General features: G+C 37.4%; 1 protein-coding gene across 1 annotated transcript in view; it reads right to left on the bottom strand.

The window, feature by feature from the left end:
• LOC127956930 (staphylococcal nuclease domain-containing protein 1) overlaps positions 1-16,289 on the bottom strand; it is a 152,018-nt gene that overhangs the window by 130,922 nt on the left and 4,807 nt on the right. Inside the window, exons 3-10 of the mRNA XM_052555244.1 lie at positions 15,786-15,906; positions 15,597-15,678; positions 12,802-12,962; positions 10,975-11,066; positions 10,389-10,547; positions 9,110-9,216; positions 8,653-8,743; positions 3,368-3,472 (exon numbers count right to left, since the gene is read on the bottom strand). Coding sequence (XP_052411204.1) covers positions 3,368-3,472; positions 8,653-8,743; positions 9,110-9,216; positions 10,389-10,547; positions 10,975-11,066; positions 12,802-12,962; positions 15,597-15,678; positions 15,786-15,906 — 918 coding nt within the window. The remainder of the gene's footprint in view (positions 1-3,367; positions 3,473-8,652; positions 8,744-9,109; positions 9,217-10,388; positions 10,548-10,974; positions 11,067-12,801; positions 12,963-15,596; positions 15,679-15,785; positions 15,907-16,289) is intronic.

Here is a 16,289-nt window from a genome sequence, read left to right as displayed (position 1 = left end):
CCAAGTGGCAAGCAACAGGACATTTTGTCCATTTCATTTCTATTTATGTCACACTGGCTGGGTGGCCTCGAGTAAACTGTATATTACACATCAAATATATTCTGATTGACCGTTAGGTGCCTGCACCCTAGAGGAGGCACTGATGGAGCATTTGACAGATGAAAATGAGTAAGAGTGGGGGCAATTTTAACACCACACAAAAATACAAAAAAAAACTAACATTTTAAATGCAAAAAATCTACAACACTGAGTATATACTACAGGTGTGGTAACATTTATTGCCTATGCAATTTTGCTAAAGTGAATTCAATCTGGCCAGGGTGCATTTAATGTAACATCACCACTAAACCTTTAAACTCTAAATTTTGCATGAATCAGGCAGAGTGCTCAAAATGTGCATGTGCACAAACAGAGAGCCATTACAGAGAACCGTTTTGATAAAACACAATCAAAAGAGTGACTGGGATTTCTTTTTTTTTTTTTTGCAGCTGTTCCAAAACCATTGCACAGCTGTTGTTGAACATACACAGTTTAAATTAATTAAGATACTAATTTAAAACTTGCTGTGTGCTGAACTACTGCAGACATGCTAGCCAGAATTGATTAGCTTGATGAAAAGATTAACAGAGATCTGGTTAGTAATGTAGCATTGTGTCAAGGTTAATGTAGCATTAGATTAAGAAGAAAAATATAGGTAGCCACCCCTTTCGATTGCGAAGAAACGGCTCTTGAATGACTACCGACACATTTGTAAAGGGTCATTGTGTTTATTTCAACTCTTAGGATGATTCCTCAAATTATTTTTCAGAGAATTTAAAAAATAATCATAACCTGATCTCCATCAGGTCCCTTAGAACCAAGTAGATTGAACAGACAGTATTAATGTTTAATTGTTTGGTACTCGGCTAACTTTTATTCAGACCACAGCAGCACAGAGTCAGAGGTCAGATTTGCCATGACAGCATCATTATTGATGAAACCTCACATTCAAAAGGGCAGACTGACCTCAATGGCTGTAATGCATTAATGTAGGCACAACTGTGCACACTCCTCTCTCTCTCTTTCACCCCTCGTCAAAGAGCACAGCCGAGCAGGGAAAACATACTGCAAGAACATCTGGTGCAGAGATGCACTACAGAAGATACAGTCAGTAAACTGAACAGGAGTGCAGGTTTCAAAAGAGGAAGTACCTCCAGCACATCAATACCTCTACAACATGGCTGTGCCCGGAAAAACACTGCCGTCGCAGCATATAAAAGGCAGAAGGCAACATCCAAACCCTTTCTACTAAGATGCCTTTATCTCTTTGCTTTTTAAAGGCTGCATAAATGTATCCTCGGCAGCCTATAGTAAAACTGCATCTGAGGCAGCACTTAAGAAAAAGAGTGAATTTAGGCCCATTTAAAAAAAATATATATCTATTTTATACAGAAAAAAATAACATGTACTTAACTATCTCTACAGCTCACATTAATTAAATTTAGATCTTTAGATATGATGTTATTGCATTGTGAAAGCTGCTCTGAAACTAGTTTTATTAAGAATCTGTAGTTAAGTCACTGTTTGACTCTGGAGCGAGGAAGCTGCCATAGGTGTTAGACATGCATGCAACCAAACACTGCCGGATGGTCACCATGGTATTATGATAATTACATCACACTGCTTGATACACAAGCTCCCAGCCATCTGATCTACCTTCTGCAGAAAGAAAAGGCTGTAATAAAATGGGATTTACAGTTTCCTGAGGAAAATATAATATATTGAGGTAGAATATACAGATGCTTTGCCTATGCCAAACTCACCACAATGCAAGAGTGTTGTGGGTAGTTGCCAAGTCATTGTTATGAAGTTGCTGGTTAGAGGTAGCCTTAAATGATCCAATATCCAATATGAAAATGCTGTCGATTAATCACCCTCATGTCATTCCAAACCCAAAAAGTTAATTCTGATTAAAAAATATATATATATTTTGAAGAATGTTGGAAACTGAACAGTTTTGGGCTGTATTGGCACAAAACATTTCTCAGAATATATATTTATAGTCATAAAGGTTTGTAACAACAGGAAGGTGAGTAAGTGGCCATTTTCATTTATGGGTGAACTACAACCAAGTAAAACAGTAATAAAACTTGCCTGAAATGCTGAAAACTGAACAATAGAAACAGTCTGAAATGGCCTCAACATCATATCATTAAAATGCTTGCAAAAAAAAAAGATTCTAAGAATCCAAAAGATCAGTTTCCTGGATGTCTATATCAAAATCAAGCTTTTTTTTTTTTTTTTAAAGCTCTTCGGTTCGTCTCATGCCTCCGAAGCACGTCTGAGATCTAAATACATCCGTAATCTTTATTGTTTTGTAATCATCTCTGATCTGATTAAAGCCATCTTTAAGCTGCCAGGATACAAACACGCTGGGATTCGAATGCAGCCCGGTATCCATAGATACAGACCCACAGCTCTCCATTTACATGTGCATGACAAATTGCGAATCTCTGAAAAGCCTCCTTTAAAAATGATCACAAACTTCATTAAAGATTTGGAACATACTGCCGTATCTATCAAAAGTTCAAGAACACAAAACTGCAGTGTTCGGTTATTTAAAGCCCTCCTTAATAACCTCCGTGTTTAATTTGCTAAATCAACACTGAAGCTAATTTTTTTTATATCAACATGCTGAATCATTGTGTCTTATTACAGGAGGTCAGGGGTCAGGAAGAGGGTGGCTAATTGCAGCGAGATATTCACACTCCAATTTTAACTGCTTTTAGTTTAACACAGTTTTCCGATACACACACACTTAGCTAGACAAAGTACCCATTAAACATCATCTCTCATTAACAGCCTTAATGGGTGTGAATAAGAACGGACAAGCACATTTCGGAGCGTTTGAAGAATGCAAAAATGTGTGTGTGCATACGCAGCCCCGCAAAATGATGCTCCCATATTAATTTGTTAACATCTAGCAAATCAAAAGTGAGCATTTGAGTATTGCACTGGATTGAGTGGATGCGTATGACATTAATAGATGAGGAAGAGCGATTCGGCGAGAGCGTGTGCTCATTACGGGAGTAGATCTATAGGGCTTTTGGCTGCAGTGCAGCAATGGTGTGTCAGAGCAAGTGAAGGGGAGGGGGACCAGTGGGCTTATGTCTCTAGCTCCCCCTGGTGTCCACTAAACACACCGCTTTGAGATCTGACCATGAAAGATGCATGAAGGGAGGAGATCAGCGCTTTTAAGAGACGGAGGGGAGAGAAAACCTTCACATCAGCACTTTGCAAACAGTGTAACAGACAGCCGGCACCCTGTGGATTCCATAATGGCCTTAGTGACGGGGATATCCGAGGACAGACGTGCATTAACTCGTACCTCGCCTTCAAGCCTCGGGGGCCTGATGCTGGACAGGTGGATGGTCTTATGCTCCCCAGAGTTCAGCTTCACCACGATGGCATCTGCATTCATGACTTGCATCACCTGTACAGAAGAGGGCGAAAAGAACATTCAGTGATGCAGAAAAAGAGAAAGACAGAAAGGTCAACTAGTTAATGATCCCTGGCATTACGCACTTGCAGCAGGTATGACATTAGACAATCAAGAACCAATGACATTTGATACTACTGAAGTCCACCCTCCACAAATGAACCCATGTTTGAAGAATTCTTTATTCGTAACTAACGCTTTTAGTTCAAATATGACATACATGGTTAACTGTTGTTTTAAAGGATACCCATTATGGCAAATAATTTTATACCATTTTTAAAAAATGCCTATTTTGAGTGGAAGCAGAAACACGCCGTTTTCATGCATGTCTCTTTAAATGCAAATGAGCTGCTGCTCCCCGCCCCATTTTCCAGAATAGGGCTGTGCCTTTACACATTGCACCTCAGATATTCTGCTTAAGAACAATCTGTTTGGTTTTGATTATGTCTATTGTGCGAAAATCATGCGTTTTAAACCCTATTATATAAACTTCTTCTATAGATTGCGGAGCGCACACATTCGAAGCACAATGCGTGCTTCACTGAATGCCAGAATGGATGTCACACAGCATGCGAGAACTAATATTCACATCCCAATATTCAGGAGTGATGTCGAGGGAATGTGCGAGCAGGTGTTAGAAAGAGACGAGATGTGGCGACCAAGTCACCGCTCCACCGAGGGGATGAGAGAGAGACTCACTTGTTGCCAGAGAAACGTTACTGTACCCCGCCACAAGCCTTCTGCGTTACAAAAACAAACAAAACCCTTCTCCCACACGCTGTTCTCAAAAGAACAACTCTCTACTCTGATTCACTCATGCTACCACCATTACCTCACCATTTCACTCAGAAGACAATGAAAGCGAGCTGACAGGAAACACAAAGGAACTGAGAGAAAGAGAGGGCGGGAACGGTCCATCATTTTGTTTAGACGAACAGGAAGAGGATTAAACTGAGCACTTAGAAGTGTGCCAAAGCATGGGTTTAGAAAGAGATCTAATAAAACAAGACATTAAATAAATAGCCTACATGGACATGGCCCCTTCAATAAAGTCAAGATTCCACTTTTTTTTTTTACATTTATGGGGGTTGCCTCAATGATTTTAGGGTGTTGTGAGTGATTACAAAGTCTCTGCAATTCAGTCTTGAGCATCTCCATGTAGTTAGTTACTAGTCATATTGATAAATCACAGTTTTGGCCAAATGCACAACTAACTAAAAGAATGTTTTCAGGATTATAGAATCAGAATATATATATGATAGCTTGCATCTATGGGATTTGTCATCGACTGATCACTTAGAAAAGTACAGAAACAAGACAAGCAATGTGAAGAGACTCCTGAAGTTAAAACTGGCATGTGCCACCTTTGACGTGCAGGTTTTGTGACAGAATCATGTTAGATTAGATCTGAGAGGCCTCGCCAGGCCATGAGTTACATGTGCGGGCCGCATCCGATGCATACAGGGACCATCCGCACAAGAAGCCAAATGTCACAAAAGCTCTGACGTTTAGAACCATGTCTGAGTATATCATATCCATGTCATCTTATATGATCATCAACCCCAAGTTATTTAATAGAAGAGCCAGTGATGTGGAGGATGAGTGGCGTTTGTGCGGGTCTGGGTAATGGATCAGATATAATCAGACCTGAACACGCAGAGGAATGCATCAAAAATGCATGCATTATCAGATTTGAGCAATTGAAGACAAAATTACAGTCTTCTGAGGGACATGAGCAGGAGAGAATGATGATATGAGTAGAATTACATCACAGACTGACAAATCGTCTGGCTTTGAACTAAATCTTCAGAGTGGAAATTAAACCGATTCGGCTGAAGGTTCGGCAGTGATACAGCTGAGAGCGTCATGGTTTATGTTGATGTGTGTGCGCTATTGCTCCGCAATTCACTCAGTCCCAAATCAACAAGGTCACCTGAGCAATTCAGTGGTTTTATTTTTCCGTGTGGTAGAAGTGGAGCAGAACTGGGAACAGTAAGGAGAAATTTTGCTGTTTCATTAGCAGTCACACATGCAAGGCACTTCACCGCAAGCTGCCAACAGGGATCTACAGCCCAGATCCATGACTCACTCTGGTACTGCAGCCCCTTGAACATGACAGGGAGCCACTGCCACCTACAGACCAGGACTACAACTACATCAAAAAGACACTCGAGTAGTCAGAAAACATTAAAACATTTGATCCCATTTTTTAAAATGTACATCTTGAAATCTCCAGCGCCTTTCTGTTCTGCGGCGTTTCCTAAAACATTAAAAATGTGGTCCGACCATGGTAATAAGTAGTATGAAATTTCTCATACATGGTATGCTTTTTATATTTATACTACAGTTGAAACATCTGGGATCAATAAGATTTTATGTCTATGAAAGAAAGGTCTCATGCTCATCAAGCCAGAAAGAAAAAGTAATATTGTGAAATGTTATCACAATTATATATATATATATATATATATATATATAAAAATTTTCTCCATGCAATTTTTTCCCTTTGATGGCAAAGCTGAATTTTCAGCAGACATTTCTTCACGTCTTTGTGTCATGATTCTTTAGAAATCATTCTTATATTCTAATGTTATTATAAAAACAGTTTTGCTGCTCAGTGTAATTCAGGATTCTTTGATGTACAGAAAGTTCAAAAGAACAGAATTTGTTTGAACTATACATATTCTGCAATATTATACATATCTTTACTCGCACTGTAGATCAGTTTATTGCATCCTTGCTAAATAAAAAAAAATCATCCTGAAGAAAAAAATACTTTAATGGTAGTGTATATACCATAATATTTTCATCGGAAATCTAAATCTAAGTGATTTGTTTAAATAGATGTTATTTTATTGTAATTATTAATGGCAAACTCTTTCTGGATGCATTTGAATGACAGGAAATGCAAACCAATTAAAACAGCTAGATGTGTCATGTATGCCAGGACACAGAAACAGCTTACAAATACTTGCCATTCTGCCTTTGTCAGTAGCTTTTTCTGTTGAGTCTCTCTCTCTCTCTCACATACACGCGCAAAATTTCAAAGTATATCTTCTTTCTCTCCCGGCTCAGAGAGATCTGAGGCAAGCTAAAGCTCATATAAATGTTTTATTCTTCACTTCTGGTATTTTCTGACTCAGGCAAAAAACACACTTTTGTGTCTGCGGATTTGAAACTAATTCTGTAAGCAGATTGCAGTGCAACACCTTTACATAACCAAAGGCCAAGCATGAATATTTTAAAGGTCTTGAAACAACCTTACTTTAAGGAGAATGAGGAAACTTCATAGTTGCTGACTTAGGAAAGAGCACACAGTGTCAACATATCAATTAAGAGCAGACGGCAGCGGTTTAAACAAATCTAACAAACCTCACTGATGTGGTCATATCAGCACAGCCACTGCTAGTAACCCTGCACATTCTTCTTAAATCTTCAAGTCAATGTCAAATAACATTCATAAACCATAATTTATTTCTAACTGAAACACATTAAAAAAAAAATCTATATTTTAGAAAATATTTTTCTGTTATCAAAATGCCAATTGCCAATGAAGCAAAGTAAATGGTTCAATTTTGCAGAGGAAAAGCTGTTTTTTAATGTAAATATTTGTGCACACATTAATCAGAAACACTACCATTCAAATGCTTGATATCAGCAAGTCTTTTCAGTTTTTTAACACTTTTACATTGATCAAAAAGCAACAGTTTAAAGGTATTAATTTAAAAATCGAAATCTGAAAATTCTTTTGAACTTTCTATTTCCACAAATATTAAACATCTTGACCTCTAAATCAGTATATTTTGATGATTTCTGAAGGACTAGAGTAATAGGCTGATAAAATGTAATCTGTCATCATACGTTTATTTTATTCAATATAAAGTAGCCATTTAAAATATTATATAATATTATGCAATTGCAATACTACTGTTTTTCTTTATTTTTGATCAAAGTCTTGGTGAGCATATGAGATCTCTTTCAAGTCCTCAAATTTAAAATGATAAAAGTATAAAAAGCAGGTCAATTTCGATTTCATGTTCAATCTTTCATTTCTTTCAGACTCTACAGTATTTTAACATGCAAAGAAAGTAAATAACCCTTAAAGGTATCTTTTTTCCTTGTGAATTCTAGGCCAGGGATGCAGAAGCAGATATTCAGCTGTGATTTAACAGGGGGAAGGCTGAAGGCTGAAAGCTGCAGCTGAACAGAACCGCTGAGACGGCCCAAGGCTGACTTTACAGAGTATGCAAAATGAAATGAAACACCTGAGACCTGAAAGACCAGCCTCGCTGACAGACACAATAGAGAACAAGGCGGCTGGGAGACAAGTATGTCAACCACATTCAGCACTTTAAGAGACTGTGGTGCTCAAACATTCTTCAGAAGCCTCCGTTATAAAGGAGTTTGAAGAGAAGACCAAGTGGAAACGGTCATTTGTTATCATGTTGGGACTCATCTGGTGAAATGTCATGCTTTGCTGGTTTTCTCCCCATGTTATTTTTAGATGTTCTAAGTGAAAAAAAAAACGTAATGTCTAGAGATCAAGGGTTTAGCTGGAGGGCTGAGTTTAGATCAACAGGTTTCTGTGACCTTCAGTGAGAAACATCAGATACACTTTTTTTATTATTTATATAGAGTACAAACTGCAACACCATCTATATAAGAAATTAGTTGTGTAACGGATCTGACGGCTCGTTGTGTGGGTCAATAGCAAGAACACGTAAAGAATAAATAACACGTAGGTTAAAACCTACCAAGATCTTACATTATTCTTCCTTGTATTCATATTGCTTTCATTTGGTTTTGAAACACATAAATCCTTTTAATTCTCAAAAATGTCATGTTATGCAGCCATTAAGAAAGCTTTTATACATTTAAGAACATTTTTGTTGCTGCTTGCTTCACATCACTTTGATGTGTTTATATATGCATGTAATTAAACAGAAGTAGCAACAGATCATTTCTTCTGTATTCTGACGTACATTCCAGTGTAACAGATCATAAAAACGGCTTATTTATGAGGCATTTTGTATTCGCTTTACCACTCATTATTTTTATTTAATTTATTTTAAAATGACTGAATAAATCTGGACAAATAATCTGGATAAGTCAGAATCATGTTGCTGACCCTTGTAGCACTAACAGAAACAGAAAAGGCAAGTACTAAAACTCACCTTTGCTACAAACTGTCTGTCCTTCTGGTCCAGATTGGCTGTGGGAGCAACATAGTCCTTCCAGATTCTCACTTTACGCTCTTTCGCCGACCTGCAGTGTTTTGGAGAGAGAGAGAGAGAGAGATAAAAGGCATTTCACCAAAATGAAGCACTTTCTAAAGGACAGCCTCATCTGCACTTAATTGGATTAAAGACACAGCCTCGTGTGCTCCTATCATATTTCACTGTGATTGTGCCGTATGCTTCAGTAAGCCAGCAGGTGGGCATCAGGGCAGGTGTTCTTGAACGGCTGTGTGATAAGTTGCCCCATTTGCTAAACTATTCTGCTGAAACGTGAAGTAAGAGCAACCCGAGATGGTCTAAAGGATTCAACAAGCTGTTCAGTCCGATCCAACAGCCGAAAAGTCAGGTGTATTTGAAATGTATAGTGAACTAGGGCTTAGTGACAAGCACTGACCGTTCTGCTGCTCGGAGTTTCTCAGCACCCTGGGTGTACACAGCCATGGACCAGTCCACACAACGAGCAAAGCCTTCCTTCAACAGCAACTCTGTGATGTTCCCATTCTGTTATGACCACACACACAAACACATAAGAATATGTTAGCAAAGAAAATTAGGGATGGGGAAACGTACAGACTGACAGTGAGAAGCTTTGCTGGTATTATCAACAGAAAGAGACCTCTAAGGTTACAGTGTATAATATTATCCATGAGCAAAACATCCTCACACATTGTGTGACATTATGTCTGACATATCATTGATTAACAAAAACTATGACATGAAATGTGGTTTTATATCTGTGGTTTCAAAATGAATTAAACTGATCAATGATACTGAAGGGCCTGTACAATAAACGTGTATAATATATTAAAGTCTGGACCTGTAGATCCTCCCACATTTCCACAGCATGCATTACTGATTACAGCCTTGGTGTTTACTGCATTATACACAGTAGGGATATCAAAAGTACCAGTATTTCAGTCAAGTTTATTTGAATGCTTTATATTTTTTGTTAAATATCTCAGCACTGTTTACTTCATTTACATCTTTTATCTATTGATCTTTAACCTATTTTATTCTGTTCTACTGCTGGTAGTCTTTCTTTGTTCTTAAATGTTCTAAGTGACTGTTTACATATCTTGGATAATTGCTTGAGGGAACAATGCTCACTTAAGAAAATAGTATTATTTCTGATGTGGTATCAAATGGACAGGTATGCTTCCTGTCCCTTAAGTACTTAGTTTTGACAGTCAAAGGCATTGTAGTGTGTGTGTGGAACGTTAATTGTATGGAACAATTTATTTATATCATGTAACAAACAAACAAAAACAGACAAACTGTAGGCTATCATGTACTCAAAGCAACCAAAAAAAAAAAAAAAGCGAAAACCAAACGAAAAAAAACAAAAACAAAAACACAATATCAAACAAATTATCCCCGTATTGTCTTTCACTTTGAAAACAAAAAGCAACAAACTATAGGCTATCAGTTACTCAAAGCAACCAAAGCAAAACAAAAAACAATCAAACAAATAAATTATCCCAGTATCGCTTGCCAGGTTTTTCGACCAAGAAAATCCACCTCACACACTTTAAGATTTTGGATCAAGACTGAATTGATCTAGTCTAAATATGAAATGGGAGAAACACTCAAAAATCTCAAATGGTTTACACCCCTGTTCAACTGAAGTTATTAAGAGGAATCAACCAGAAAACGCATCTGATGTGGCTTCTTACCGGGTGCAAGATGGTCCCCAGAATGATCTGGTTGGGACAAGACTCCAAAATGATCTGTACATCTCGCTGAAGAAGCCTAGACTCTGTGAAGAACTTTGCTTCTGCTGCAAAGGGCTCAGGAGTCTCGCTGCCATCTGCCTCCCGTTTAAACGTAGGGCACTGGAGACACAGATTTTACATTAACATTACAGACAATAAACATCGTCTGAAATCTACAGGGAAAACAAAGAAACAAACCCCAGAAAACAAATCACAGTCAGTCTTTACAAATGTAAAGTCTTTTATGAATGTAAACCCTTTTCTGAAAAGCCACTGAGCAAAACTCTAGTTCGACCAGATTTAATTTAGCACAGTTATGGAGTTCATTTTTTCATGATTAGCAAGATTAAGCAGTAAGATGGTCTAATGAATTCACAGAAAATGTCTAGTCTAAGAAAACCTATGGGGAATCTCTCAAGGCTACCCATCAAGAGATGAACTAATAAGAAACTCCGGAATCCTGAGAAATATTGGTCTCGAGGGTTCTGCTGAAAGAAATTGGGTTTCTTTTGTTCAAAGCATTACATAGAGAGGGCCTGAAACTCACCTTGATTCCAGACAGCATGACCGTCACCAGATAGTAGTCGGGCAGAAGCAGCGCCCGTAACATGCTGCCATCACGCACATGTTCAATAATGGCTGGTGAGTGTGTAAGACAAAGATAGAAAGAGTTAATGAAGTTAATAATGGTTTCAGCTTCTGTTTCACACACTTAAAATAACAGTACTAATCAACACTTCGTAACACTTTAACGCTTTGGTGGAAAAGAAATGCTCTTTTTGCATTTATTTGATGAAAAATACAACAAAAAATTGTATTAATTGCATTTAAAATAACACTTCTATTTTAATACATTTTCAAATGCAATTTATTTCTGTGATAGGAAAGCTGAATTTTCCGCAGCCATTACTCCAGTCTTCAGTGTCACATTATGCTTCCAGAAATCAAGTACCCTCATTTTGTTATTTTGTAAATATCTGAACAATTATGAGGAAACTGATCTTTTTTTCCAGAATTCTTTGAAGTTCAAAAGAACTACATTTATGTAAAAAACATTATAAATTGATCAGATTAATGCATAAGTCTCACTGACCCCAAACTTTTGATTGATAGCATACAAAATCACCACACTGATGATAGAATGATAAATTACAGCACGATGGAACTCTCGTCAAGCACTGTAATAGTTCAAACTAAGACAATTCAGCATGTTAATTTGAGTATAACTTTGTTTTCCAATTCAAATTGTCAGCCCACTTCACAGCAAGTTCACATGGTGTCACAGCATGTGGGTAGCTGCCAGTATGTAAACAGGCCTCTCCAGTTCAACATGGTGCTCACTTTTGAGGACAACAACAAATTGGCATGTTTAAAAATCACTTGGCCTAACTGCACAGCAAGAGCTGTGAAATAATTTGATAAAAAGGTGAATCACAGCTCTCGCTGGTAAGGGTCATGTGGCCAAGTGTGTTTAAATTCAATATTACGAACAATGTCACAACTTTGACTTCTGATTAGCATCTAATAAGCTTGTTAGTGAAGAGGGGAAACGGGGCACATTTCTATAGCATTTAATGACTCAGTTGTTCATTTGCAGTAAGCTGGCTAGCCCTCTGATGGAGGTTAACGCTCATCAAGGTTGGTATTCTATTTAAATAAGAGAAATGAGCTGTGTGTAGAGCTGTGAACGGACAAAAAAAAAGGCTTCTGGAAGAAGAGTGAGACCTAACACCAGAGATAATTGAGTGCTTTAATACATGCATTTTTTGCTTTTGTCATAAGAAAATGCACAGCATAATTCTAGGGTGTTCTGGGTGAAAACAAAACACCCTGCAAAATTCCCTTAAGTCTTTATGATGTTGTGATCCCTAAATATGGCTCCAGTACCTCCACTGTGACTCGCATCAGTGGTTTCTTTTTGTTATTTTTATTATTATTCTATTTTAAAGTCCACTAGTTGTTATTATTATTACTGTTACTATTATTATTACTATTATTGTTGTTGTTTTATAAAAAATAAACATCACTATTTTAAAAATTAACATTAAATATTTTATGATATTTTAAAATATTACATTAAGTTGGTCAATTAAGTTTAACATGATCAACAATTATTAAATTCACAATATTAGTTAATTAAAAAATTATATTAACTAATATTTATTTATTAACTGATATTTAATAGTCTTTATAAGAAAACATTATATAAAGCACTTTATACAAATATGAATAAGATTTTAACCACAGATGGATGCCTTTTTTCACTCAAGCTGGGGTTTCTTTATTATTTAATTTGCATTCATGAATACTTGTGATGTTTTTCCCAGCATTGGTGTGTACAATATGTGATCTAGAAAAGTTTATCACATCTTACCATTGACTGGTTTCTGATGGAGGGAGTCCACAAAATTGCGAGGGTTCTCGATGGTGTACTTCAGATCTCGAATAGTGTGTGCACCTCCACCCTCAGACCACTGACCCTTTTTAGCAGCCTTGGCTTGGTCCTCCAAATCACACAGTCTAACCTGATCAGGACTGAAACACACAGAAAGTCCAGTAAATATCAAATTACAGGCCAAAGAGTTTACCACAGAGAACTAAAAACAACTAAAGATCATTTTAGCCCTGCTTTCTTAACTCTCCAGACTTCAATACACCAAGCAACAGATGTAGAGGTGTCTCATGGAGAGCTGCCCCTTTCTGAGGCCTTGATAAGCTCTTTAAATGAATTGGTTCATTATCAAAAGCCAACACATGTTTCAATTAATTCCTCTGTTGTTCTAAAAGCCATCATTATCTTTAAGAGGAATTAAACAGTCTGACCGCGGCAGACACTCGTCAGATTTTTTAATAAGGCTCTATCAGTTTAAGTAGCGCTGGCCTTTATAATGAACAGACTTAAAGAGGCGAGACAGACAGACAGAATGAACGAACGAATGAGAGAGATGAATCAGATTCTATTATGAAAACTTTTTTTTTGTGGGTGGTGAAAGTCCATTAATTAAAGACCCAGTCTGACCAGTGACTCTGTCAATGATGTATTAGGCCTTCCTTTAATGTCTTGGCTCGGACAACAAACAAAATTCTGGAATTAAATTATGAACTAAGGGAGTTTTGATGGTGCGATGGCAGCGATTCATTATTAAAACATACAATGATCATTTCATTTTCAATTTATTCTTGTCTCACTGAAACCAGATGAAAAGACCAGATTAAAAGTGTCTTTTAGATATAAATCAGATTTGACGTGGACAAGCACACATTCTGAATTTCTAATTGGTGTTATCTGAACTTAACTTATTTAATGAATTTTGCTAAAAAACAAATAACCAAGACATGAAGACCCAATGCTGTCACTCTGCACACTTTTGGGAAAAAATTTGGATCTTTAGATTAAAAAAACAAAACAAAAATCCTTTCACAAATCAAGAGTTTTGACATTGCTTAAAGTCTGGTCAGAAGTGTATTTTAGACACAACTGATAACTAAAATTAGTTATATTTGCATACATGTATTAATATTTTGAATTGGCTTTTATTTTATTTTTTTTAGGTTTCAATCTATTTAAGTTTCATTAATTTTGAACTTTTTTCTCTATAGTTTATTTTTATTTAAGTTTTAGTTTTTAAATTTATATTCTTTAAATTATTTGCCAAGGCAACGTTTACGGTTTCTTTTTTTTTCTTTTTTAAGTTAACATTTTTTCCATCTAATATTTATATTTAAGCTTTATTTCAATTAATGCAAAATATTTTTTAACAGTTTTAGCAGTAGTAACAATGAATAGACCTTCTGAGTGGCTAGCGACAGTTTGCTTGGATTTTATACAAAATTTGGACATTAATCTTAGTGGTCAATGGAAAATACATGTATCTAGTTTACTTGCTTTGTGCTTGAAAACAAAACTCTGAATGCATTTTAAAAAATTAAATGCCACTAATCCAGCAATTTTTTAAATAACGGATGCATTATTAATCTAATTTCTAACAGTCCACTTAATTCCTTTCAAACTGGTTTTGTTTCCAGGTGGACTGATTAAAAAAAGCTGTACACATCAATTCTCAGAGGTTGCATTGCAGTCGGGCAACTTCACGGACCATTGTGAAAATTTCCAGTTTTGCTTGCAATATTCATCAGATGGTCAGTAAACAGACTGCAGGCGGCTCAAGGGAGACTAGGACACTGCCTCGTCTAATGCACACAAACACAAAGCTCAACATATTCAAACCAGCCATCTGGGTTCATCTGCCCTCTTCTTCCGATATGCAAGATGACGAGACAAGACATCTGTTAATACCCGACTCTTACTTAAAAACTCACTCATGTAGTAACCAGCAAGGATGGTAAGGCAAATGTCAAAGAAAAGTCGCTTTCTGCCTATTAAATGACAAGCCCAAAGCTCCAATTATCTAAGCCTTCATAAATTTTAACTACAGGAAATAAAAGGCTGCCAAATCTCAGCAGCCGTCTTGAGCTGTCTTTGTCTAGTAAAGTTTTATTTTCCTTCATATTTTCAAAAAGTGTCAGGGAGAGGAGTGGGCATCCTTCCCAGCTCGGCTGTGTCTAATTGAGAGCTGGTGGGCAGAGCGTGGCCCAGGTTTAAACGTGACTCCTTTGGAGATTATGATAGCCGATCCAGTGGGCTGTGATGGGCCGCAGCAGGCCCTGGCTAATGAGAAGGCTGTTCAGGGGCTGTGGAGAGAACAGTGGGTCTAACACCACCGTCTCCTGTGGGGAAAATGAGCCTAAAGCAAACCAATTCCACTGGCAATTGTTCAGGGACGTTTCACAGAGTGACCCGCATACGCATCATTAAGTCCCAAAAGCTTAGGACAACATCATATTGCTTATAGCCTGAGGGAGAAGGGCGGATAGACAGGACGTGTACTGAGATGATGTGGCCAGAAGAGGGAGTGACAGATCAAACAAAGAATTATGAAACGCAATTAACCCAGAAGTTACTTCAGTAAAGGCAAACACTGCCCTCTGCAGGACACATCATGTGTTTTTACAATAAAACCACTGTGACAACACAAGTGATCTCAGCCAAGGGGAAAAACATAGCCGGCATTGTGAAGGCTTTGACAATAAGTGCAAGAACCGTACTGACACCGGTGGTTTGACCCTTGGGGGAAAAAAAGCAAAAGAAAAAACCCCCGGGGTTCTTACTTGTTTCCTCTGATGCCTTCTCTGCGAACTGCGGCAAGACCTTCGGCCACCAGGGACTCTGCGATATTTTCTCCTGTGGTGTCTTTGGAGAGATCAAGTGTGTTACTAGAACAACTTTACAATTAACACACATTTCAGATCAGAACTGCCGGAGTGAGATTATTTTTGGGGAACATAAACGTCACTCACCTTTTCCCAGGAAGACAATGCCGTATTCCCTGCCTTGAGGGGTTTTATTCTCCACGGTGAAGCAGACCTCTTTGCCGATTACCTTCTTGCGCAAAAACTCTCTTGCCTGGAAAGCCCATGGCTGCAAAGAACACACAAACACACACACACACACACAGCTATTTAAAGCCATTCAGAACTGGAGGATGTTCATTAGCTACTAAAAAAAAACTCCATACCCTCAAGAAAAATTGAAAAGGTGTGTAACAAGTGTATAAATCACAAAAGATTAAAGGTTTAGAAACAATGAATTTATAGTGATTTTAGAAACATGGCTTATTGTCTAAAAACTTTTTACATCTTATTCTTATTTTTCATGCATTTGGCAGACATCAGATTCACGTTGATCATTCACAATGTAGATCAAACAGCAAAATTTCAACAATACTGATAAAAGTAATGCTGAATTAGGAGTTAAATTTATTGGGATAATAGCATCTTATTTGTTAACATTAATTAATGCAT

The sequence above is a fragment of the Carassius gibelio genome, chromosome B4 (assembly GCF_023724105.1).
Source record: "Carassius gibelio isolate Cgi1373 ecotype wild population from Czech Republic chromosome B4, carGib1.2-hapl.c, whole genome shotgun sequence".
Classification (NCBI taxonomy): domain Eukaryota; kingdom Metazoa; phylum Chordata; class Actinopteri; order Cypriniformes; family Cyprinidae; genus Carassius; species Carassius gibelio.
This window is presented reverse-complemented; position numbering and strand designations above follow the sequence as displayed.